The sequence below is a fragment of the Callorhinchus milii genome, unplaced genomic scaffold (assembly GCF_018977255.1).
Source record: "Callorhinchus milii isolate IMCB2004 unplaced genomic scaffold, IMCB_Cmil_1.0 Scaffold3, whole genome shotgun sequence".
NCBI classification, from domain to species: Eukaryota; Metazoa; Chordata; class Chondrichthyes; order Chimaeriformes; family Callorhinchidae; genus Callorhinchus; species Callorhinchus milii.
Genome location: NW_024704744.1, coordinates 75,008,582 through 75,034,401, shown reverse-complemented (window position 1 = coordinate 75,034,401; position 25,820 = coordinate 75,008,582). Strand labels below are relative to the sequence as shown.

The 25,820-nt window shown below is 53.1% G+C and overlaps 1 protein-coding gene and 1 long non-coding RNA gene across 2 annotated transcripts; one reads left to right on the top strand and one right to left on the bottom strand.

The window, feature by feature from the left end:
* Positions 1–3,818: 3,818 nt before the first annotated feature.
* LOC121848548 (peroxisome assembly factor 2-like) lies at positions 3,819–16,601 on the bottom strand. Its single transcript, XM_042333137.1, is given in 18 exon segments — positions 3,819–4,431; positions 4,581–4,720; positions 4,990–5,067; positions 5,631–5,747; positions 5,902–6,010; positions 7,204–7,265; positions 7,469–7,674; positions 7,934–8,069; positions 8,601–8,677; positions 9,248–9,432; positions 9,969–10,176; positions 10,892–11,003; positions 11,698–11,834; positions 12,187–12,298; positions 12,543–12,626; positions 13,249–13,415; positions 15,382–15,899; positions 15,902–16,601. Coding segments are annotated over 18 exon segments (3,285 nt in total). The 3' UTR covers positions 3,819–4,294.
* A 4,395-nt stretch (positions 16,602–20,996) lies between these two features.
* Positions 20,997–24,961, top strand: LOC121848558. The gene is made up of 2 exons (XR_006084932.1): positions 20,997–21,150; positions 24,851–24,961. It is a non-coding gene; the product is annotated as an uncharacterized LOC121848558 (long non-coding RNA).
* The last annotated feature ends 859 nt before the right edge of the window (positions 24,962–25,820 follow it).

The window sequence follows — 25,820 nt, the reverse complement described above, 5'->3', positions numbered from 1 at the left end:
GTCTGTATGAGTGACAGGGGGGAGGAATCTGTATGAGTGACAGGCAGTAGAGGAGTCTGTATGAGTGACATGTGGGGGAGGAGTCTGTATGAGTGACAGGCAGGGGAGGAGTCTGTATGAGTGACAGGCGGGGGGTGGAGCCTGTATGAGTGACAGGGGGGAGAGGAGTCTATGACAGGCAGGAGGAGTCTGTATGAGTGACAGGTGGGGGGAGGCTCAGTGTGAGTGACAGGTGGGGGAGGAGTATAAGTTTGAGTGATAGACAGTGGGGCTGTCCTCATCATCTTCAACACAGGTCACCCAATTGGACTTGATGGTGAATGCCCCCCCCACCCAGTACAGTGTTACAGTTCTGCACAGTTCAGGAAAGGAGAGTGTTAATTGGAAATAAAGGAGAAACAGTCTGAATTGTTGACCATGATCAGTATCTGGGGGTTCTGGTTTTACTTTGACACTGCCCTGATAGGGGGCAAAGAGCACTCTGGTCGTTCTCTTCAAGGTCTATCTTCCTTGGTGGTGTGGGTAGGAGAGGTAAGTGGGGTCTCCTTAGAGTTGAACGGGCTCCAAAGTGACATGCCTGGCAACGGGATGTCAAAATCAAGCCAGTGATGTTCGCTAGTCCGGTTCCTGAGCCAGGCAGGGCCGCAGGACTCCAGGGCACTGTTGATGACAGCTCAGCCAGCCTGGCTCATCGGCAGGGCCTGAAAGGGTAGACCAATCACTGGGGGTCAGGGAGTCATCCCACTCAGCTCCTGTTAACCCTATAAGCCAAAGCACTAACGGGTACAAGCAACAACAACAGTACTTTTTTATAGCACCTTTCATGTCGGGAGGACGTCCCAAGGTACTGGACAGTTAAGTGTTTCGGACCCAAGCTGGGGAGGGTGGAGGGCACGGTTGAAGAGGAAGGTCTTGAGATGAGTCTTGAAGGAGGTAAGGGAGGGACCAAGGCAGAGGGATTGTGGGATGGAGCTCCACAGGGTGGGGTCAGAGTGGCTGAAGGCCCACCCGCAAATAGTGGGGCGGGCGAGGAGGGGAATGTGAAGCAAGCCGGAGCCCACTGAGTAAAAGGAGCAGGTAGGTTGGTAGGGGGTCACAGAGGTAGGAGGGAGCAAGGCCATGAAGGCATTTGAAGGTGAGGACCAGGATCTTGAACTGTATTCTCTGTGTGATGGAAAGTCAGTGGAATCGGGTGAGAATGGGGGTGATAGGGTCACGGAGCTTGGTGCGGTAGAGTGCACATTTTTTTCTAGATACAGGAAAACAACATTACATTTGTATAGCACCTGTCACGTCGGGAGGACGTCCCAAGGCGCTGGACAGTATACCGCATTTCAGAACCGAGCTGGGGTCAGTGGAGAAGAAGGGAGCGGAGGGGAAGGAGGGAGGGGTGTCGATGGCATGGTCGAAGAGGGCCTTGAGGAGAGACTTGAATCCAGGATCTTGAACTGGATCCTATGAAGGATAGGGAGGCAACGGAGTTGGGCGAGAATGGGGGAGATGGGGTCACAGAGTTTGGTGCGGGAGAGAACATGGACTGCAGAGTTCTGGATTATCTGCAGACTGTGGAGGGAGGAGTTGGGAAGGTGTTTGCATAGACGAGGCTGGAGGTGATGAAGGCATAAACAAGAGTTTCAGCGGCCTGAGGGGTGAGGTAGTGGTGGAGTCGGGCGATGTTACGGAAGTGAGGGAAGGCAGAGTGGGTCATGGCTTGGATGTGGGGAAGAAAAGACAGTTGAGGGTCGAACAAGACATCTAGGTTCCTGACTGGCTCGGTGAGTTGAAGTGTGCAACCATGGAGGTTGATGCTGCCAGAGCCTGAGGTGCTGAGGCGCTCAGGAGGGCCTCAGTCTTGTTCACATTCAACTCTAGAAAATTTGCCCTCATCCAGGACTTGATGTCCGACAGGCAGTCTGTCAGGACAGCAGTGGTCCTGAAGTTGAGGGTGGAGGCAGAAAGATAAGAGTTGGGTGTCATCCGCAAACATATGGAAGTTGACCCCATGTCTACGGATGATGTCACCAAGGGGGAGCATGTCGATATTAAAGAGAGGGCCAAGGACAGAGCCCTGGAGGACGCCAGACGTGACAGTGCGGGGCTGGAGGAGAAAATGTTAGAGGCAACAAAGTGGAGATGGTGAGAGAGAATCGAACCAGGCAAGGGCAGGTCCGCGAAGATTAAGGGCAGTATGAGGATGGAGTGGTCGACCGTGTCGAAGGAGGCAGAGGGAGACCTGATCACAGATGTTCAGAATGTCATTAGTGACTTTGACCAGGGCTGTTTCCATGCTATGGGCAGTGCGGAAGCCGGATTGGAGGGGTTCAAAGAGGGAATGGCGAGAAAAAAAAGTGGAGCTGGGACTCGACGACTCATTCCAGGACCTGGGAGAGGAATGGGAGGTTAGAGATGGGGCGGTAGCTGGATAGAAGGGATGGGTCCAGGGAAGGTTTTTTCAAGATGGGGGTGATGACGGCTGTTTTTAGGGGGATGGGAGCTGAACCGGTGGACAACGAGGGGTTGATGATGTTGGACAGAAGAGGGGCCAGAAGGTGGAGCTGGGAGATGAGGAGAGAGGTGGGGATGGGATCGAGGGAGCAGTTGGTGGGTTTGAGTTTGCGGACAGTCTTGGTGAGGGAGGAGGGAGAGATAGGGTCGAAGGAGTATAGGGGGGGGATGGGGTCATGAGGGAGATGTGATGTGGGGGTGGCTGAACGTATCCCCTCGATTTTGGATTTGAGGAAGTCCAGCTTCTCCTCACAGTTGGAGTTTGAGAGGATGGACGAGGTATGGGAAGGAGGATGGAGAAGACGGTTTGTGGTGGAAAAGAGAAGCCTGGAGTTGTCCTTTGCCTCCGAGATAACCTTGGAGTAGGATTTGGCGGAGGCAAGAGTGCAGCAGTAAGTCTTGGTGTGGTGAAGCCAAATCTGCCGATGGACCGTTAGTTTGGATATGGTCCCCCTTGAGGGGGGCAAGGGAGTCCAGAAAGGAGAGGGAGTTGTGGAGAAAAGAGAGTGACAAGGGGAGATTGGTCAGTGAGGGCCAGAGATGTAGGAGTTCAGATGACTCCAGGGCAGTGGAGAGAGAGATTTTTTTTTCCATGGACATTATGTGATGGTGGAGGGTTGAGAAAGGGGAAGGGGTACGGATGGAGGTGTTGAGGGAGATGAAGTAGTGGTCCGAGATGACTTTATCAATGATGGTGATGTCTGAGACTGTGAGGCCCTGGGTGATCACCAGGTCAAGGGGAGGGCCATAGTCATGGGTGGGGAGTGGATGAGGAGGGCGAGGTTATGGGAAGAACATGATTCTAAAAATCCTGTGAAACGCTGTGAGAAGTCTGGATGATGTGATAAGGCACTATCAAATATAAAGATTGTTATTATACCCTCATCAGAAAGGACTGAAGGAGCAAACGAGGCTAGGACACTGCGAACGAGGTGGCCATCATCTGACTCGTAGCATGGTGTTGACGTGTTTGTCATATTACCTGTGTACAAACCCCCACCCCATAGAACGCCTACATTAGCCTGGCTCAGTGGTAGCGCTCTCACCTCCAAGTCAGAAGGTTGTGGGTGCAAGCCCCACGTCGGGACCTGGAATCATATAGTCTAAGTTGACACTCCAAAGCAGTGCAAGGGGAGTGTTACATTGTCAGAGGTGCCGACCTACGGATGAGACGTTAAACTGAGGTCTCGCCTCCGTGTCCAAGTGGATGTTAAAGATCCCGCGGCGCTATTCGAAAAGAGAAGGGAGTTTCTCTCTCCCAGTTTCCTGGCCACCAAATCCCCCAAATAAAATGTCTGTTTACGGGACACTGCTTTGTGCAATTAGCTGCCGTGTTTCGCCCACAAAATATACAGTCAATCCATTTTACAGGACATTCTGTGAAGCGCATTGAGGTATCTCAACGATACGATAAGGCGCTATATATCAAATGCAAGAATTATTATTACACCTCTGTCCCGGCACACTTGATGCGTACACTCCTATTGATGTGTAGACCTCTCCCAGACAGAGCTGCTCCTGCTCTCTGCTCTGAGCATGCGGCTCTGCCAGGCTCATAGCACTTGATCGTCCTAGGTAAGAGTCTAGGTCGGTACATCAGGCAACCTGTGAGGTTCAAGGCAAACGTGACTGACGATTGCGATCAGCGAACACGCAGCTCGGTGCAGGTCCTGTTGCAGACAAGTTCAGTGCTGTTCGTGTGGCTGTATGGATGCTGTTCTTGCTGTGTGGTCTGGCAGCAGCTCGGGGTCCCGTTACTGCAGTGGTGCAGAGCACAGTGGTGGGCCCCTCACTTGCCGCTGAGCCTATACTGTAGCTGTCGGTATCTGCTCAGCTCCAACTCGGAGACAGACGGTTCCAGAGTGCTGAGGGCACTTTCAAAATCCTCCTGTGTCAGCAACAATTCTGACTCCTCTGTGTCCAGGCCTACAGCGCAGTAGAGAGGAGCAAATGAGAGAGAGAAAAAGAGAGAGAGCAGTATATGAGAGAGAACGAGTGAAAGGTTAGAGGCGGTTACAGCCTCTAATACTTGTAATTGTAATACACATAACGTAGCACAGGATGGGGTCACACACCTTGCTGAATGCGGCTGATCTGCCTCCTCGTGGCTGACATCATGGCATCGGAGCAGAGTGCATACAGGTCGGCCCCCGTCAGGTGAGGGGGACAGTGCTCCACCACAGAGCGTAGGCTGACTGAGGCATCCAGCTGGAATCTGCCCACAAATACAGGTCAGGGGACACAGGGAGGGCAGGGCGATGCAAGGAGGAGGGAGGGGCAAAGGAGGCCGGGGTGCGGGGGGGATGGGGGGCCGGGGCATGGGGAGGGCGGGTAGTGGCGCGGGGAGCACAAGGTGTTGTTGGGGCGCGCGGGGGGGGGGTGCGGCTAGGGAGTGCGGGGGGGGGGGCTGGGGTGCGGGGAGGGCACAGAGGCAGGACATGGGGTGAGGGGTGGATGAGTGAGTGGTGAAGGTTGAGTACTCACTTCCGTGTTATAGCCTCCAGTACTCGTAATTGTGCCTCAGGATCCTCAGTGATTCCGACATACAGTAGTTTATCAAACCTGGGCCACAGGGAGCACAGCACGTTAGCCTGACACCAGATATCCCAGTGCAGTGATATGGGCAGCGTCTCACCCTCTTACTGTATTCCCTGTACCTGGGGGATATTGATGTGTCAAGCCTGGCTCTGATGGTATCAACTCTTGCCCAAGTCATAAGGTCGTAGGTTCAAACCTCATGTCGGGAATGCAAACTCGCTAAATCTAAGTTGACGCTCCAGTACACTGCGGTTGGGAGGCGTGGGGCTGCATTGTTAAGAGATGCCGTGATTCAGATGAGACGTAAAACCGAGGTTCCAGGAGTTAAAGAACCTACGGCACTATTCCAAAAGAGAAGTGAGTTTTTCTTTTGCAGTGTCCTGGCCAACAATCCCCCTAATAAAATTGGTCATTCATTTTGTGCACAAACTGGCTACTATGATCCCTCTCAAATGCAGTCACTACACTTTACAGTACATCCTGTGAAGCTCTTTTAGAGATCTTCCCTAAGTGAAAGACGCTGTAATGAGATGTAAGGATTATTGCTGTAATAGCGAGTCTGGCCGGGTCCCGAGTCTCTCACCCACCTGCCGGGCCGCAACAGTGCCTGGTCCAAGAGGTCTGGCCGGTTTGTGGCTCCAATGACAAACACATCCCCACTGGAGTGCAGCCCGTCCAGCTCTGCCAGAAGTTGTGACACCACCCTGAACGCAGAGAGACACAGTGAGAGATGTGTGAAGAGAGTGATATGTAAAGTGAGAAAGGGAGATAGAAGTGTAAAAAAAGTGTACAGACAGAGGGCGAGGCGGACAGGCAAAGGGCGAGGCGGACAAGTTGTTTGGTCACAGAGAGCTGTACCTGTCCATGACACCGCCTGAATCTCCACTCCGCCCGCGGTTTGGGGCCAGTGAATCCAGCTCATCAAAGAACACGATGCAGGGAGCAGCAGCCCGGGCCCGAGCAAACACTGCAACACACAGCATCAGGGCAAGTCAGGGTCCTGGCCCCACCTAACCCCCACATACACATCCCTTCCATACACACAACAGCAACAATATTACATGTGTATAGCGGTCTTCAAGTCAGAAAGGCGTCCCAGGGCGTTGGACAATCAGGGCTTTTGGACCCGAACTGGAGTTGGGGTCAGAAGGGGAGGAAGGCACGGGAGGTGCGGGTGGGAGTGTGACTGAAGGCATGGTCGAAGAGGAAGGTCTTCAGACGGGACTTGAAGGAGGCAAGAGAGGGGGTGAGGCAGAAGGATTGTGGGATAGAGTTCCAGAGTGTGGGAGCAGAGATGCTGAATGCCCCAATCGCCAATGATGGGGCGGGAAATGAAGGGAAACTGAAGCAGGCTGGTGTCTGCCGAGCGGAGGGAATGCACAGGTTAATATGGGGTTATGAGGTCGGAGAGGTGGGGGAGCAAGACCGTGGAGGTCCATGAAGGCAAGAACGAGGGTTTTGTACTCGATTCTCTGAGGAATGGGGAGCCAGTGAAGCTGGGCAAGAATGGGGGTTCCTGGAGGCCGGTGCGGGAGAGGACACGAGCTGCAGAGTTCTGAATAATCTGCATCTTGTGGAGGGAGGAGTTGGGAAATCCAACGAGCAGGCGGTTGGCATAGTCAAGCCAGGACGTAACGAAAGCATGGATCAGGGTCTTGGTGGCCTGCGGTGAGAGGCAGTGGCGGAGGCGGACAATGTTGCAGAGGTGTGGAAAAGCAGAAGAGGTCACGGTATGAATGTGGGGTTTGAAGAATAACTGAGGGTCGAAAAGGACACCAAGGTTTCGGATTGGTGAGGTGAGGTGAAGAGTGCAGTCATGAATGGCGATAGTGTCAGCGGCTGAGGTGAGGAGGCGCTGCCAGGAGCCAAGCAGGAGGGCCTCTGCCTTGCCAACACTGAGCTAGAGAAAGTAAGCTCTCGTCCGGGACTTGATGTCAGACAATTAACCAGGACATCAATGGTCCTGGAGTCGAAGCTGGATGTGGTAATTCCACCCCCCCCCCCCACATAAATAACACCCTCATTCCACACGCACTCGCACACTTGCACAGTCCTCCTTTCCCTCCCATCCCCCTCTAACCTCTCTCCCCCAATACACATAATATCCCATTTCATATACATACGGCCCCACCACACACCCCCAGGTCACTTGTGTCTTACCCTCTCGCACGTTCTCCTCACTCTGTCCGACATACATGTTGATTAGTTCAGGACCCTTAACACTGGGGAACAAATATATTTATCAGCATATTGCAGTGGGGGTGAGGAAGGAAAGAGGTAGAGAGGGAGGGAGGGAGAGTGCAGGAGGAGAGAAACATACAAACACAGAGGACACGTGTGCACACAGAGGCGCCCGCACAGACATATACACAGTGACACACACAGAGACACATGCACACACAGCCCCCTGCGAGGGGTCACTGACCTGAGAAAGCTCATGCTGCACTCGGTGGCCACGGCCTTGGCGAGAAGGGTTTTGCCAGTGCCGGGGGGGCCGTACAGCAGCAGCCCCGACCTGCGCAGCCCCTGAGTCAGCAGCTCTCGGTGAGCTAGCGGCAGTTGTATGGTGTCGAGGATCTCTTGCTTCACATCCCGCAGTCCCCCCACATCTTGCCAGTGTACACATGGGATCTGCGGAGGGAGAGAGTAGTGAGAGATAGAAGAGGTATAGAAAGAGAGGGCGAGGGGGAGGAGGGGGGGGGGCGAGAGGGAAAGGGGGGTGGGAGAGGGGAGAGAGAGAAGGAAGAGAGGGAAGGGAGAGAGCCAGACACAGGAGAGAGAGGGGGGAACGGGGAAGAGAGACGGGTTGGGGGTAAAGAGAGAGTGGGGGAGAGAGGAGAAAAAGATTACGGAAGTGAGACAGACATGGACACCTGAGTCCCGCACTAACCTTGGGTGCTCCAAGAGCCCGTGCGTTGGATGACTGCAGCCGGTCCAGAGCGTTCTGGAAATCCTGGGCCTGGACACAAACTCCAGCTGCGCTGAGGTCCAGGTCCTCCCGCTCCGAGGGGCGGCTGCCTGGGAAACTGGGAACAGCAAAGTCAGCGTGTATCCAGGCCAGCCTGTACACAGGGCGACAATGACACATACCTCACCTCCCACCTTCACTACTTCCATTCCCACGTCGCTGGTCTCCCCAGCTACACTACACACAAAATCCAGTTAATCCAGAACTCTGCCGCCCACATACACACCCATACTAACGTCGTACCCCCATCACAGCTGTTCTAACCAGGCTGCACTGGCTCCCTGTAACCAAACGGATCAATTCACCTCGGCTCGACTGGTTCTGACCTCCTGCTTGACCCTCGTGCCCTCCGTTCCACCATCGGTGGCCGTGCTTTCAGCCACTACGTCCCCAAACTCTGGACCGCTATCACTCTGTTCCCCTGCCTTTCCCCCTCTTTAGGTCACACCTGAAGACTTCGATCGTGCTTATGGTCACTAACCTCCTCCCTCCGGCTTGACATCAGGCTCCGCAAATGTCAAGCTCTTTGGGACACTGCGCTGTATGAGGGGTGCTATATAAACACAAGTTGTTGTTGGTAATTACTCACCAGCCACTCCGTGCTCTCTCACAGGCTGCTCTGCTGGCGTGACTCAGTAATGCACACATATCTCCCAACACAGTGCCCTGCACAAAGAGAGCAACCTGTGTCACTGACCACAACAGAACGAACTTCACTCATCGTCAGGACATGCAGGCCAGGGACTGGGAGACACACACACACACACTTAATAATAATAAAACTTGCATTTGCTATAGCTCCTTATCATGTCATTGAGGCGTTTCAAAGCGCTTCACAGAATATACTGTAAAGTGGATCGATTATGTATTTAGTGGGCGAAACGCAACAGCCAATTTGCGCACAGCAGTGTCCTACAAACAGTTGTGAAGCAAGTGACCAATTTTATTTATTTTGGGGGATTGTCAGCCTGGACACCGGGAGAGAGAAACTCCCTTCTCTTTTTGAATAGTGCCATAACATCTTTAACATCCAACAAGCAGATGGAACTTTGGTCTAAGGTCTTATCCGAAGGACAGCACCTCCGATATTGCAACACACCCCAGCACTGCATTGGAGTGCAATCTTAACTACATGATTCAAAGTCCGGTCGTGGGGCTTGAACCGTCAACCTTCTGACTCAGAGGCGAGAACGCTACCACTGAGCCAGGCTGATACACATGTCCGCTTGCACTTACAGCTGTTTGCTGGGAAATCTTGCTAAGGTTGACATCGCTCCCTAGAGGCAGTCCTGCACTGAGCGCGCTTAGTAGCTCTCTCCTGTGCTGCTCGGACAGCGTTTCCAATTCCACGTGATGGAGGAATGCGGCCTGGGCCCCGTCACCCAAATCCCTCATCTTCCCTGCCGTGCCCACCACCAGCACTGGGTACTCCCTGCCACACAGAGAAAGATTACACAGCTGCCTGCCAGAGGGTGAGAGGTTACACAGCTGCCTGCCACAGAGAGTGAAAGAGGTTACACAGCTGCCTGTCACATACAGAGAGAGACAGAGATAGCAAGAGAGAGAGAGATGCTCCCTGCCACAGAGAGAGAGAGGGGTTACACAGCTCCCTGTCACACTGAGAGAGGTCAGCCTCCCCAACGTGCCCATCGGGTAAATAATAATAATATTGCATTGATTATGTCGGAAGGACATCGCAAAGCGCTTCACAGGATTTACTGTGAAATGGAATCACCGTGTATTGTGGGCAAATGTGGCAGCACAATTGTGCACAACAATGTCCTACAAACAGACTTTGGGTACCTCCTGCCAGAGAGAGAGAGTGGTCAGCACCCACCTTTTGTTGTAGAGACACTGAGAGGGGTCAGGCTCCCCAATGGGTAATTTTACCAGAGAGAGAGAAAAAGGTGGGGGGAGGGGAGGGTTACACAGCCCCGCTGGACCCAGCACAGAGTACCTGGGTCCTGAACGAGCTCTGTCAGAAGCCGGTGCAGAGTGGCCACGAGCCGGGGGTCCTCTCCCACTCCGTCCCTCTCGGCCGCCAGTCGCTGCACATTGCGCAGAAGCAGCACGCACGGTCGGTGTGTGTCAGCCACAGAGAACACCGCTGTCAGCCGGGCCTCCGTGGCTCCCACCGAGTCTCCACACAGCCCACTGCATTCCACCTGCCACCGAAAGAGAGAGGTCAGGCTCCCCACAGTGGGGAGGTCAAGAAGAGTCACAGTCCCCACACTACCTGGGTCACAAACCCCACTTCCCCACCCAGGACACCCTCCCCCACCAGACACTCACTTCTCCTGGAACATAGACTGACGCATTCCACTGCAAGAGGACAGGAAAAGTGGACAGACCCCACATTCCCTGCATCACAACCCTCACCCCTCCACCCCCAAACCAGACATCCACTTAATAATAGTACTTGCATTTGATATAGCGCCTTATCACATCATTGAAATGTTTCAAAGTGTTTCACAGAATATATTGTAAAGTGGATTGACATTTGTATGAGCGAAATGTGTAGCCAATTGCGCGAAGCAGTGTCCCACAAATAGTCGCAGATTGAGTGACCACAATGTGCCAATCGACTAACAATTAGGTTCCTATTTACTGCTAGGTAAACGGTGCCATGTGGAGTAAGGAAACTTGCTAAGAGTTCAGGAATCGAACCCAGGTGCTCTCACTTGTGTGGCACACACGCTAACCACTACGCTACAGGATTCCACTTACCTGGAACACAGACCGCTAGACTGCAGCTGTGAGAGACCGAGAGTCACAGACTGCCCAATCTCCTGGGACCTGCAACTCCCTCCCCACAGGACACGCAGATACTTCCCCCACTCTTCCCTCGGGGACACACTGCCCACTCCCCTCAGCACTGACCTTCACGAGATGCAGGTGTAATCTGTAACATGTTGCTCCCACCACGGTTGCCTTCCCACTGCCGCTCGGCCCCCAAAGCAGCACACTACACGGCCCTGCCAGCACCGACGGCCTGTGTGACAGAGAGTTACATACAGAGTAAAGCTTCCTCTCCATTGTCCGTCCACACTACCAGTTCAGATATGTCACAGATAAAATGCAGATTGAAGTTCCCTCTCCACTGTCCGTCCATATTCCCAGGTCAATCATACCACAGGTTAAAGACAGATTACAGCAGATTATGGGTTATAAACAGCAAAAATGTAGCGAACTGGTTGCCGAAGAGAGTAGACATTCTGGAGTGCGATGGCAAAGGGGACAGGTAGCTGTGGAGTTTGCAGGAGGAGAAGGGAGGGTGATTGTAAGGGAGGAGAAGGAAAGGGAGGAGGATTGGGAGGAAGGGTGAAGATGAGCGAAGCGAAATTTACTCCCAGGGATCAGAAGCAGCGAGTCTCACAGAGGAACCGATGGATGGGGCGGTCAAGGCAGCTGGGGACTGGGGAGAGAGGGGGCAAAGCAGAGTGATTGAGGAAGAGAGGGGGGCGCAGTGGCTGAAAGCGCGACCTCCAATGGTAGAACGGTGGTGTAAGGGACAAGCAGGAGGCCGGTGCCAATCGAGTGAAGGAGCGGGACTGGGAAGTGGATCCCTGGACCATCCAGCTCTTTGGCACATCCTCCTGATGTGAAAGTTGCCTTATAAATAAATATATTATGCATGTGGGTTATAAGCAGCAATGGCATATCTTACGGGTTGGATACAGACGTACCCGGTTTGCAGGTAGGGCAGCATGATGTCAGAGAGCTGGTCTACAGTGTGAGCCAGGCCAGGGGGAGCCACACTACCCCACACTGGGTTCCCAGCACAGGCAGCATAGGAGGGAACAAAGCTGTTAGTGCAACCAGCCTGCAACAGAGAGAAACACCAGTCAGACACACACACACACACACGCTTGTTCACCTGCACACACCGATTTTCACACACAAAGAGCAGGTACACATACATGAATACACACAAGTGAACATGCTTGTTCACCTGCACACCTGCATTCACATGCAAACGTCAGGCATGTGCACACACACACTCCCACACATAAGCGTACTCTCCAACACATACGCTTGCCTACCAACCCACAAAAACTTTACATGTGTACATTTGCAAACATTTATACCTTTACACAATCATACTAGCATAAACACACACTCACTCCCTTGAAATCATTAGCAGGCGCGGTTGCTGAGGAGGTCTAAACACTCACCAGGTAGAGAGAGGTGTGCTCGCGGTGGGCCAGGTGTCCCAGGTGTCCCAGTCTCAGGCCGGGGGGCTTCCCTTCAGACACGGACTTTACCCTGAAATACAGCACCGGCCACCTGCAGGCATTGAGAGGAGATCTGATCACGCTGTGGGCCTGACCACACTGCCCAGCCTTAGGATTGACTGCAACCCCCCCTTCCGGGAGCGATCACACCTACCTCCCAGGGACTGACCAAACCACCCCCCATGCTCCCCCCCCCTCACAGAACTGACCACGTCTTCTCTCCCCCAGGGGCAGTGACCTTATAGAAATTCCAGTGAAGGGACCTGTGGGTGTTCCAAGTGTTCAGACACTGCTACCTGAGGGCTTTGTCTGAGGAATTTTGAATGAAGTCCACTTTATCCCGCGTGGGAACGCACAGCACATCTCCAACCTGGACCAGCCTGCAACAGATACATATCAGCATGATTCCAACCTACCTCCTCTGCAAACAGCAGCACCCCCCCAATCCTAAGCCAACAAGAACAAGTTACAATTGTATAGCGCATTTCACATTGGGTGATGTCCCAAGGGACTGGATAGTCAGGATTTGTACCCGAGCTGAGGGTTGGGATCAAGAGGGGTAAAGGGCAGGGAGGATAACGATAGGAGGGTGACCAAAGGCGCTGTTGAAGAGGAGGATGTTGAGGCGTGCCTTGAAGGGGGCACTCAGGACTGTGGCTGGGGGTATGAAGGCTGAAGGCCGGACTGCCATTGGTGTGGCAGGCAGGGCGGGGGTCATGGAGCAGGCCAAAGCCTGCCGAGCGGAGAGGTCTGTATGGAGTTAACAGATCATAGAGGTAGGGAGGACCAAGGCCTTGTGGAGGGCTTTGAAGGCGAGGACTTTGAACTTTATACTTTGGGGGCTGGGGATCCAGTGTAGCCAATGAGGATCATAGGTTCAAGGAGACACCCCTGGGTGGCAAGGGACCGAAACGCAGACATTTTGGGGGTGTGGTGGGGGAGAGAATAAGGACGCAGGCGGTATTGGTAGACCAACTGTTGGACTAACAGTGTGGCTCTGACCTGGCAGTGAGGAAGTGCTGGCAGAGGACACTGTCGTACTCTTCCCCCACACTATACTGGGGCGCTGTGATGGTCTCCAGGTGCAGCTCGCTGGTCAGGGGAGGGACGCTGAGCACAGACCGGCTGTCCTTCCCACACCTCCCCACATGGCCAGTCTCGTACACACGCTGCGGGCAGAGAGCACAGTCAGCTCCTTACACACCCACCGCAAACTTACATACCCAAACCCACCGCACCTTACACACCCACCTCCAGCCTCACGCACACGGCTGCGAGCAGAAACACAGTCAGCTTCTTACACACCCAACCACCACCCGCACACCTTACACATTGCCTCCCCTCACACCCAAACCCCACCCCACCCGCACACCTTACACATTGCCTCCCCTCACACCCAAACCCCACCCCACCCGCACACCTTACACATTGCCACCCCTCACACCCAAACCCCACCCCACCCGCACACCTTACACATTGCCACCCCTCACACCCAACCCCACCCGCACACCTTACACATTGCCACCCCTCACACCCAAACCCCACCCCACCCGCACACCTTACACATTGCCTCCCCTCACACCCAAACCCCACCCGCACACACCTTACACATTGCCACCCCTCACACCCAAACCCCACCCCACCCGCACACCTTACACATTGCCTCCCCTCACACCCAACCCCACCCGCACACCTTACACATTGCCTCCCCTCACACCCAAACCCCACCCACCCGCACACCTTACACATTGCCACCCCTCACACCCAAACCCCACCCCACCCACACACCTTACACATTGCCACCCCTCACACCCAAACCCCACCCCACCCACACACCTTACACATTGCCACCCCTCACACCCAAACCCCACCCGCACACACCTTACACATTGCCTCCCCTCACACCCAAACCCCACCCGCACACACCTTACACATTGCCTCCCCTCACACCCAAACCCCACCCGCACACCTTACACATTGCCACCCCTCACACCCAACCCCACCCGCACACCTTACACATTGCCACCCCTCACACCCAAACCCCACCCCACCCGCACACCTTACACATTGCCTCCCCTCACACCCAAACCCCACCCCACCCGCACACCTTACACATTGCCACCCCTCACACCCAAACCCCACCCGCACACCTTACACATTGCCACCCCTCACACCCAAACCCCACCCCACCCGCACACCTTACACATTGCCACCCCTCACACCCCACCCCACCCCACCCGCACACCTTACACATTGCCTCCCCTCACACCCCACCCCACCCGCACACCTTACACATTGCCTCCCCTCACACCCAAACCCCACCCGCACACCTTACACATTGCCACCCCTCACACCCCACCCCACCCGCACACCTTACACATTGCCACCCCTCACACCCAAACCCCACCCCACCGCACACCTTACACATTGCCTCCCCTCACACCCAAACCCCATCCCACCCGCACACCTTACACATTGCCTCCCCTCACACCCAAACCCCACCCCACCCGCACACCTTACACATTGCCTCCCCTCACACCCAAACCCCACCCCACCCGCACACCTTACACATTGCCTCCCCTCACACCCAAACCCCATCCCACCCGCACACCTTACACATTGCCTCCCCTCACACCCAAACCCCACCCGCACACCTTACACATTGCCTCCCCTCACACCCAAACCCCACCCCACCCGCACACCTTACACATTGCCTCCCCTCACACCCAAACCCCACCCCACCCGCACACCTTACACATTGCCTCCCCTCACACCCAAACCCCACCCCACCCGCACACCTTACACATTGCCTCCCCTCACACCCAAACCCCACCCCACCCGCACACCTTACACATTGCCACCCCTCACACCCAAACCCCACCCCACCCGCACACCTTACACATTGCCTCCCCTCACACCCAAACCCCACCCCACCCGCACACCTTACACATTGCCTCCCCTCACACCCAAACCCCACCCCACCCACACACCTTACACATTGCCTCCCCTCACACCCAAACCCCACCCCACCCACACACCTTACACATTGCCTCCCCTCACACCCAAACCCCACCCGCACACCTTACACACTCCCACTGACCCACATGAACCCTCTGGCGAGCCCCCGGGCCTCACCTTTGCTCCCAGGAGTCTCCCGGTGACAGGCAGCGGAGCCCCGCCCGAGACATTAAACCAGAAGGCGGGTGATACGGCCGCCCCGCTGGCCCCCAGCTCCAGCCCCGGATCATCCACCACCAGCACCGAGGCCCAGCGGGCCCCGGCCGACACCGGGCCTGGCTCCTGACCCCCTGCCTCCAGCAGCCACAAGGCCAGCCACTCGCGGTTGAAGAGGCCGAGGCGCCGCAGGGCCGGCCTGCTCAGCACCAGGCAGCTGTCCAAATCCAGGCCCAGACCGTGAGCTGAGCAGGCCTCAGGCCCGGGCCTGGCCGCCAGCCGGCCCCGCTCCACCAGCCCGGCCAGGCCCAGCACCCGCGCCTCCAGCCGGCACTCGAGCGCTTCCAGCAGCGCCGCCACGCCCGAGCCCGAGCCCGAGCCCAAGGCTCCGCGCTGCAAATCCAGGCCTCCCGTGTAGTGCGCGAAGTCGGAGGCGCAGAGCAGGCGGGTAGGCGGCGGCGGCGGCGCCGGGGCCTGTGGTTGAGGCTCGGGCAGCAGGTCAGCACCAGACTGGTGCGGAGAGTCAGCGCGCCCTGACTGACGGGCCTGCACTCCAGCACCAGCACTGCGGCCTCCTCATCCCCGGCCTCGCCTGGCGTCCAGCCCGAGTCCCGGGGCAGGGCCAGCGCGTCCCCCTGGCGGAGCAGCAGGGGCCGGCGCTGGCAGCTCAGCAGCAGGAGGCGGCGGCTGAAGGCCTGGGAGCTGAGGCATCGCCAGGCGGCGCGGGTGCGGGCGGCCAGCACCGCCCGGCTCAGAGGAGGCACCGGCTGCACCAGGCGGGCCCACACCGGCACCGCCGCCTCGCTCCCGGGCAGCCGCTCCTCCCCACAAGCCGCGGCCGCCCCACGCAGGCCGTAGTGCCGCAGGAAGAGCTCGCTGGTGCGGATCTGGAGCGGCTCCTGCTCCCCGGGCCCCGCTTCCTCCGGCTCGTCCTCTGGTGCGAACGAGGCCGAGACGAAGAAACCACGGCCCGAGGGTGAAGCCGAGGCCGGGCGGCGGTGCAGGGACAGGACGCAGCCGCCACCGGGCCCGGAAGCTGCGGCCTGTCCTGAGAAGGCCGAGGCGGGCACGAGAACGTGCAGCGGGTGCAACTCGGCCGGTAGAGACCGGGATACCCTGAGCTCAGCGCGGACCCACATCAGTGCTGGAGCCCGTGGCTGAGAGGCGCCGCTGGCCGCCATCTTGGTAATGGATTCGTCGCCATCTTGATAAAGGAGCTGCCCTGCGATTGCACTTTCCCCCAGTGTGATGGCTAAGATGTGACTTGCTATACATTCGGTGGGTGGAGGTGAAGGGGATGTCTCCGCAGCTTCTGACTTCACGGTGGCACCAAACGTCCCAGGATAGAGCAGAACGGAGTCACTTGTTGAGATGGCGGCAGCTCCGTCCTGCTGCAGGGAACCTCAGGACTGACCAGGCTGCCTGGCTCATCATAGGCAGATATAATTAATGCTTACACTCAAATACATTGTAGATCACAGCGTATTGCGGTCGAAGAGAAGGATCTTGAGAACGGCCTCGAAGGAGGCAAGGGAGGAAGCGAGGCGAAGGGACTGTGGGATGGAGTTCCAGAGTGTGGGGGTAGAGAGGCTGAAAGCCCGGCCACCGATGGTAGGGCGGGTCAGACGAGAGATATGGAGCAGACCGGAGCCCGATGAACAGAGAGCCGGCAGGTTGGTAGAGAGTCAGCAGGTCAGAGAGGTAGATGGGGGCAAGGCCATGGATGGCCTTAAAGGTGAGAACAAGGATTTTGAACTCAATCCTCTGGGGGATGGGAAGTCAGTGGAGTCGGGTGAGGGTGGGAGTGAGCCTGGTGAGTGAGAGTACACGAGCTGCAGAGTTTTGGATGACCTGCAGCTTGTGAAGGGAAGAGTCGGGAAGGCCGATGAGGAGTTCTCGTAATCGAGCCTTGATGTGACGAATGCGTGGGTGAGGGTTTCGGCAGTCTGAGGGGTGAGATAGTGGCGGAGTCTGACAATGTTGTGGAGGTGGTGGTAGGCAGTGCCGGTCATGGCGCGGATGTGGGGGAGAAAGGACAGTTCAGGGTCAAACAAGATACCGAGGTTCCTGACTGGCTTAGTGAGGTTGAGTGTGTAGTCGTGGAGGCTGATGCTGCCAGCGCCTCAGATGTGGAGGCACGAGCCGATCAGGATGGGCTTGCTGGAGCAAGTTGTCCCTCATCCAGGACTTGATGTTGGACAGGCAGTCGGCCAGGATGCCAGTAGTCCTGGAGTTCAGGGTGGAGGCAGAGAGGTAGAGTTGGGTGTCATCCGCATATATATGGAAATTTACCCCATGTTTACGGATAATGTCACCAAGGGGGAGCATGTAGAGGGTGAAGAGGAGGGGACCGAGAATAGAGCCCTGAGGAACACCGCACGAGACAGTGCGGGGGCTGGAAGAGAAGCCGTTTGCCGCAACAAAGTGGAGGCGGTGTGAAAGGTAGGACCTGAACCAGTCAAGGACAGAACCTTGAAGGTTGAGGTGGGAGGAGAGGCTGTGGAGGAGGATTGAGTGGTCCACAGTGTCAAAGGCGATGGAGAGGTCAAGGAGGACGCGAAGGCAGAGGGAGCCTCTGGTCACACATGGTCAGGATGTCGTTTGTGATCTTGACCAGAGCAGTTTCCGTGCAGCTTCCAGAAACCCGATTGGAGGGGTTCATGGAGGGAGTGAGAGGAGAGGAAAGAGCGAAGCTGGGAGGCAATGGCTCTCTCAAGGACCTTGGATAGGAAAGCGAGATTTGAGATGGGCCGGTAGCTAGATAGCTGTGATGGGTCAAGGGAAGGTTTTTTCAAGGTGGGGGTGATAAAGGCTGTTTATGAGGGGGGAAGGAACAGTGCCAGATGACATGGAGAGGTTAATGATGTCGGTGAATAGTGTTGCAAGGAGGTGGAGCTGGGATTTAAGGCGAGGGATGGGGATGGGGTCCAGGGAGCAGGTGGTGGGCTTCATGGAGGTTACGGTGGTGAAGTCAGAGGAGGGTGTGACAGGTTCAAAGGTGTGGAAGGAGGAATGGGTAATTGTCGGATGGCTAATTGTGTGGAGTGGGATAGTGAGGGGGTGGAAGTTGGGAGGGCAGTGGCAGCTGAGCGGATTCCCTCGATTTTGGACTCGAGGAAGTCCAGCATTTTCTCGCAGTGAGAGTCAGAGGAAAGAAACTGCAAGGTGTGGCGGGGAGGGCAGAGGAGCCAGTTGGTGGTGGAGAATAGGCGCCTGGGGTTGCCCTTCACCTCCAGGATTAACTTGGAATAGAAGGATGATTTGGATGAGGCGAGAGCAGAGCAGTAGTTCTTGATGAGGTCCAGCCAGATGTGGCGGTGGACCGTCAAGCCGAATTTGAGCCAAGTGTGTTCCGCAGACCGCACCTGGCCCTTAAGCAAGCGGAGGTGGCTGGTGAACCAGGGTGAAGATCGGGAATAGGAGGCAGTTCGGGAGGTGAGGGTGGCAAGGGCGTAGAGTGCGGTGGAGAAGAGTAAGCGCAGCGAGTGGGTTGGTGCGAGAGATGGGCCAGAGGGGCAGGAGTTCGGAGGACTCCAGGGGAGCAGAGAGGGTTTGCGGGGAGATCTTCTTCCATGGGCGGTAGAAGATGGTGGTAGATTTGGAGGCAGTGGGGAGAGGGATATGGGAGTTGAGGGAGATGAAATGGTGGTCACAGGTGGCCTTGTCAGTGATGGTGACATCCGACATGCTGAGACTCCGGGTGATCACCAGGTCGAGCAAGTGACCGTGGGTGTGGGTAGCAGAGTGGATGTGGAAGGAGAGGTTGAGAGATTGATTCATCCAATCAATTTAAGGATTGTGGGTGGGGAAAATCATAAGATAAGATCACAACATTGGTCTGTATGATGAAAACCCATCCGATCTCATCCTTCCAGAATACCCATCACTGAATCAACTGTTTTTTAAAATAAGTCCTAGAGTGGCCTCAACCACTCTTCCTCGCAACCCTGTTCCACTGTTGATTACCCTCTGAGTGAGGACAAACTTCCTGGGGATTGGGGGTGAGGAAAAATCATAAGATAAGATCACAAGATTGGTCTATGAAGAAAGCCTTTCTGCCCATCTGATCTCAAGAATTTCCAGGTGTCTGTCCTGAAATTTCCCGTTACATTTTCAAGAATCTTAACTGATGATCCAACCACATCAACATGGGACGAGTTATGCCGAATGGCCTGGTTGTGTTCTGTATTTCTCTATCCTCCACTGCCACGACTCTCACCTCAAACTTCATGGTTCTGCCCTCATAGTATTATACAGCACAGAAAGAAGCCATTTGCTCCATTATGTCTGTGCCTGCTCTTTGAAAAGAGCTATGCAAATCGATCCCATTCCCTTGCTCTCTCTCCATAATCCTGCAAACTTGTGCTCCCCAAATAATTATCTATGTCCTCTTGTTCCATTGTCTATTCAATCATTTTCAAGAAGCTTAACTGATGGTCCAGCCACAGCCAAGTGTCCTTGAATGGTTCGGAGCCTACCTCTCACACTGTCTTCAATTCATCTGCACAAACAGCTTCTCCTCTGGCCCTGCACCGTCTCATGCGGCGTTCCTCAGGGATCGCTTAGTCCTTGGTCACCTCTTCAATATCTATATGCTCTCTCTTGGTGACATCATCCGCAGACATGGGGACAACTTCCACATGTGTGTGGATAACACCCAACTCTATCTCTCTGCCTCCACCCTCGACTCCAGGACCACTGCTGTCCTGACAGAATGTCTGTTAGACATCAAGTCCCGGATGAGAGCTAACTTTCTAGTGTTAAAGATCAACAAGACCGAGGCTCTCCTGATTGGGTCCTGTCAGTAACTCCACAACACACGCAATGACAGCTTCACCATCCAAGGATGCACATTCCACCTCACTGAGCCAGTCCTTGCTCTCCACCCACCCCGCTCCCGACCCCCAGCTCGGATCCAAAGCACTGATTGTCCGGCAGCTGAGGACGTGCCCCTGATGTGAAAGACGCGATACAAATGCAATTTTGTCGTACGTATCCCTCTTCCGATTTCGACCCGAAAAAGCAGTCACTCCACATTACAGTATTTTCTGTGAAGCGTTTTGAGACTTCGCAACGATATGATAAGGTGCCATATCAAATGCAAGAATTATTATTATTATTATTGTTACACAAGCAGAGAGCCCACCACCACTCTGCAAACCCTCCCATCAACTGGCCATGAGGTGGCAGAGGGGGGTGACCCGCCCACCACCAGGACAGTCGCCGACCGTGATTGGTCGATCTTACTGTTAATCACCGCGGTTCCCACCTATTTTTCTACCCCGGAGAGCGATTGGACAATCACCTCAACGCCCTCCGAGGCAATTGATTCGTCAATCGTGCCGCCAAAGATAATCCTCCCGCAATCCACTGGTCCGCATTGCTGTCGATCATCTGGCGCCTTTAGCGCGATTGGTCAACATGGCTGTCAATCACGTCTGTTTCCCGCCTCGCTCGTTCCCCAGAGCGATTGGCCAATCTTGCCTCGCCCCTCCCCCCCCTCCGCCCGTCCCGTCACTGAACCAACACACACACACACACACCTACCTCACGGGTCGCTCGCGTTGTCCGGAAACACGTGACGGGAGCCGCCGGATGGGTCGGTCGGTCGGCGGTTGGTAGCAGCAGCTCGAGCGGAGAGTTAAAAAAAAATCCGGCGGCGGAGGCGACGGCATCGGTGCCATGGACAGTCAGGGCAAGAAGGTGGTGGTGTGTGACAACGGCACCGGGGTAAGCCCTGGCGCTCCTTTTGATGCGAGGCGGCGGAAGCCTCTTAAACTGGAGCCGCTGTGCCCATTTACCCGGTGCCCCGGGTCAACGCGCGTCCGGCCTATGCGGTTTCCGCTGTTAGCCAGGAGCGTGTGAGGGGAGAGCGGGCAGGTAGGCCCCGGAGCAGAGCAGAGCAGAGCAGGAGGAGCCCCACCTGCTTTCCAGCTAACAACCAGGCCCTGGCTCCTGGCAGCTCGGTGTGGGGGCGGGCGGTGGGAGCTTTTATTCAGATAGAGTTTCATGCCCTGCGTGTGTGAAGGGGTGTGGGGGCGGGTGGGATTTTTAATTAATAATGTAATAATCCTTGCATATTATAGTTATATCTATTATAATCCTTGCAGGCTATAATCTATTATAATTACTAATACATGATCAAGTGCTATATCAAATGCAAGGGTTATTATTATTATTATTATTATTATTACTACTCCGCCCCTCTTGATTCTGGTCTTATTTGTTGCATGAAGTGTTAACTGATAGGAAGTTGGTTTGATTTTTCATGACATGAATGACTGCTTGGTGGTTATGAGCAAATGCCACAAACCAAAAGTGTGTGAAGTGATTGCATAACCCAGGAAGGTTATATAAGGAGGTGGAGACACTGGGTTCTTAAAAATATCGCGCAAGATGTATTTGCTGATTGGTAATAAAGTGGCCTGGACTTTACTATTTAAAATATATATATATATTGTGTGAATTGATGCCAAATGGGGATATGGGGGAATTTCTCAATTGATACTAAATGGGGGTATGGGAAATAATGAGAACTGCAAAAAGATGCAAGAAAACTAAACTGGCTGAATATAACTCAAACGGGGGACAGGTAGCGGATGAAGTTCATTACAGTATAGAGAAATGTGAAGTGATTCACTTTGATAGGAGGAATGAAAAAAAGTTGTTTATACCTTAGATGCTGAAAGCCTAAGAGGTACAACAACAACAAGATTACATTTGTATAGCGCTTTTCATGTCGGGAGGACGTCCCAAGGTGCTGGATAGAGTACAGCATTTCAGACCCGAACTGGGGTTGGGGGGGGTAAGGGAGGGGAAGGGGGGTGGCCGATGGCATGGTCGAAGAGGATGGTCTTGAGGTGGGGCTTGAAGGAGGCTAAGGAGGGGGCGAGGGGGAGTGACTGGGGGATGGAATTCAAGAGGTTGGGGCAGAGTGGCTGAAGGCTCTCCCGCCAATGGTGGGGCGGGTGGGTTGGGGGACATGGAGCAGGCCAGAGCCGGCAGAGTGGAGGGAACGGGTGGGTTGGTAGAGGGTTAGGAGGTCGCAGAAGTAGGGTGGGGCGAGGCCATGGAGGGCTTTGTATGTGAGGACCAGGATCTTGAACTGGATCCTCTGAAGGATAAGGAGCTAATGGAGTCAGGGGAGATGGGGTCACGGAGTTATCTGCAGCCTGTGGAGGGAGGAGTGGGAATGCCAACAAGCAGGGCGTTTGCATAGTCGAGCCTGGAGGTGATGAAGGCATGAACAAGAATTTCAGCAGCCTGAGGGGTGAGGTAGTGGTGGAGTCGGGCGATGTTACGGTAAAGAACCTAGTGGAGCAAAGAGATTTGAGAAGTTAGATTAACAACTTCCTAAAAGTTGTAAAGTAGGACGACGAGGTCATAAATACCTGCATGGAAATCACTACACTCTACAGGGTGTGAAGCTATGAATCCCTTTTAAAACATCCCCCTGCTGAAAAAAATATGATTATTAATAATGATGATTATAATAATTAATGCAAATAGTTCTGGACTTTGTCCAGAAGAATAGAATACAAACACAAGGTAGAGTTAAATTGCAAAACAAAATTGGAATACTGTATAGTTCTTATCGCCATATTACAAGAAGGGCATTGTAGCAATGGAGAGGGTGCGTCATACTTGGATTTTACTAGGGGTGAAAGGATACGATTACCAGGAAAAAGTGGACCGGTTAGATTCCTTACATTTGATAGAACAGTTTTCACATTGGGAGGTTATCTCAGTGCTTCACAAGATGTACTATGAAGTGTTGTTACTGTGTATTGCCTACTTTGTGTAGGCAAAATTGATTGAGAGTGGACCCAAAAGAGATGTTTATTTGATTAAATGTGAAATTAAATGGACTGTTTCCACTTGTTGGTAAGTCCGTAGGAGACATACATATAAGGTTTAAGAGTTTAGGAGGAACTCCTTTACACAGAGGGTGGTAAGAATGTGTAACACACTGCCAGAGCCATTGTTGAAGCAGAAAATATCAATACGTTTAAGAGGAAACTCTGTGAATACATGAAGAAGGGACTACATTTGGGAGAAGGGGTGGGTGGAGGCTCATGTGGAGCTCAACACCAGCAAGGATGAGATAAGTTGAATGGTCTTTTCAGTGCTTTACATTCTGTGTAATTCTATGTATATTTTCCTGTACTGCCTCTGGAATATATTGTTTCTACCATAAATAATGGTGTTTGACTTGTGTTTCAAACATTTAGCTTTCTACTCAAATGTACCAACTGTTGCCTTTCTAGGAGTTCAAAACAAATCTTTTTGCAAAGATAGAAGGTGTTGGGTGGGCTTGAATTGGTGGGGGCAAGAATCCTGTCCGTCTCCAGATATTTCTGGTTGGAAGTATCTGTGTGATGACGCTACACTGAAGCTTTTAATATGAAAGTATAAAATTAAGTATCCCAGCCATGCATAATCTTACATATAGTTTACTTTGCAGTGGTATACAGCAGTTTGAGTAGTCCAAAGGAAGTGATAATGAAGCATAAAATGTTTAGTTTTTATTGTCCTGTTATTGTTCATTGTTACTTGTATGAGAAAGGTTGAGGTTAAAGTACAGTAAAGACAGCAACATTGTAAGGGTGTAGGGAGGGGAGAGAATCTGCGATTAGCCTTCGGAAGATAAAAATCAGCTTGGCATCCCACTCCTGGTGCTGTCCAGTAACCCTCTCCTGGAAAGTGCATGTGTGTGGAACTTGGGTGAGGATAAGATTTTGTTCCATGGTTGACTTTGGTGATGGGTTGTATTATCTGATAATTGAGATGTGTGACATTTTACATGTTCACTCACCCAATCTAGTTTCTTTGGTCATTTCCACCCACTTCACTCAGCTTTCCATAGAGTCCTGTCATGAAGTATTTTGAGACCTTTTCCTGTGTGAAAGTTGCGATATAAATGCAAGTGGTTTCATTAATTAGTTGCGTACCATTTCACATGTATGTAACAGGAATTTGATCTTTGCAGAGTAATCGTATGTCAATTGTTAAAAAATCCGGGATTTTGTAAGAATAATTTTTCTTGACAACAACAATAAATTACATTTGTATAGAGCCTTTTGCGTGATGAGGACATCCCAAAGTGCTGGACAGTCAGGGATCTGCACCCAAGCTGGTGGTTGAGATCAGGAGAGGTGGAGGGAGGGTAGGGGTAGGTGGGTGACTGAAGGCACAGTCGAAGATAACTATCTATCGTCAATTAACTAAAATGCTGCATTTCGCCCACAAAATATCCAGTCAAATTTACATTATGGCATATTCTGCAAAGCGCTTTGAGACGTCTCAACGACGTGCTATTAATTATGGAGAATTATTTTTTATAGTTTACTGAACTACTTGTTTCTGAACTACAGGTTACATCAACTGTGTGAAACTAAAATGGCTTTTCATTCCTCCCCACTCTGTGCAGTTTGTGAAATGTGGCTATGCTGGTTCCAACTTCCCAGAACATATCTTTCCGGCCTTGGTTGGCCGACCCATCATCCGCTCCACTGCCAAAGTTGGGAATATTGAGATCAAGGTAATGGCTACAGAAACCTCTCTGCTACTGTTATTTAATGTGACTTAAGGTGGTAATTTTTTTGACAAGCTTTTGTGTGCTCATCTTTAGATCATGACCGTTTATTTTATGTAAAGAACCAAAGAGAAAAACTCTGTAGCTTTCACTCTTGAAAATAGCATTTAGCTCACAAGAACAGTGCCACCATTTCAGGAATACTTCAGAACCTGAACTAAATCTTGAAAGTTTCTTATCGTGTTTGAATGCACTTTAAGCATCATTTATGTTGTGGACTCTGTGCAGACTTTGTAATTTTTTTCTCTAAAGATCAGGTAAGTTGCTGTTGCTTCAAACCAAATTGATGTAAGGCGACATTACCTTGTGACCTCTCGTGTCGTAGTTGCAACATCAATTGGAAATGTAGATGCTATTTTTAATTCATACGTATAGATGCCTGACTTGAGTTAAGAAAATTAGACTATTTAAACTAAGACCACGTTTTAGACAAGTGTGCAAACTATTTTTTTCAAGTGTGTTCAAAAAATGTGCTTTCCCAGTACTGCACTGAATGTCAGCCTAGACTATGAGTTCAAGTCCTGACATGGGATTGGACCACAGCTTCTGATACAGAGGTGAGAGTACTGACAATCTGTGTGAACATATGCTAAACTTCTAAATCAAGCTGGGTGCCAATATTTCATTCTGAAGATCCACCTTTGGATAACAATTTTTAAAAAATCACCATTTGCGGAGCTTGGAAAATATGCCTTTCATAAGCCCCACACGCTTGTGTGTTTTTGTTTTCTACACAATTGAAAAGGAGGCCCTTAGCAGATAATATCAAACTTGGAAGTCGTAAATAGGGCGATTAACCACTTGC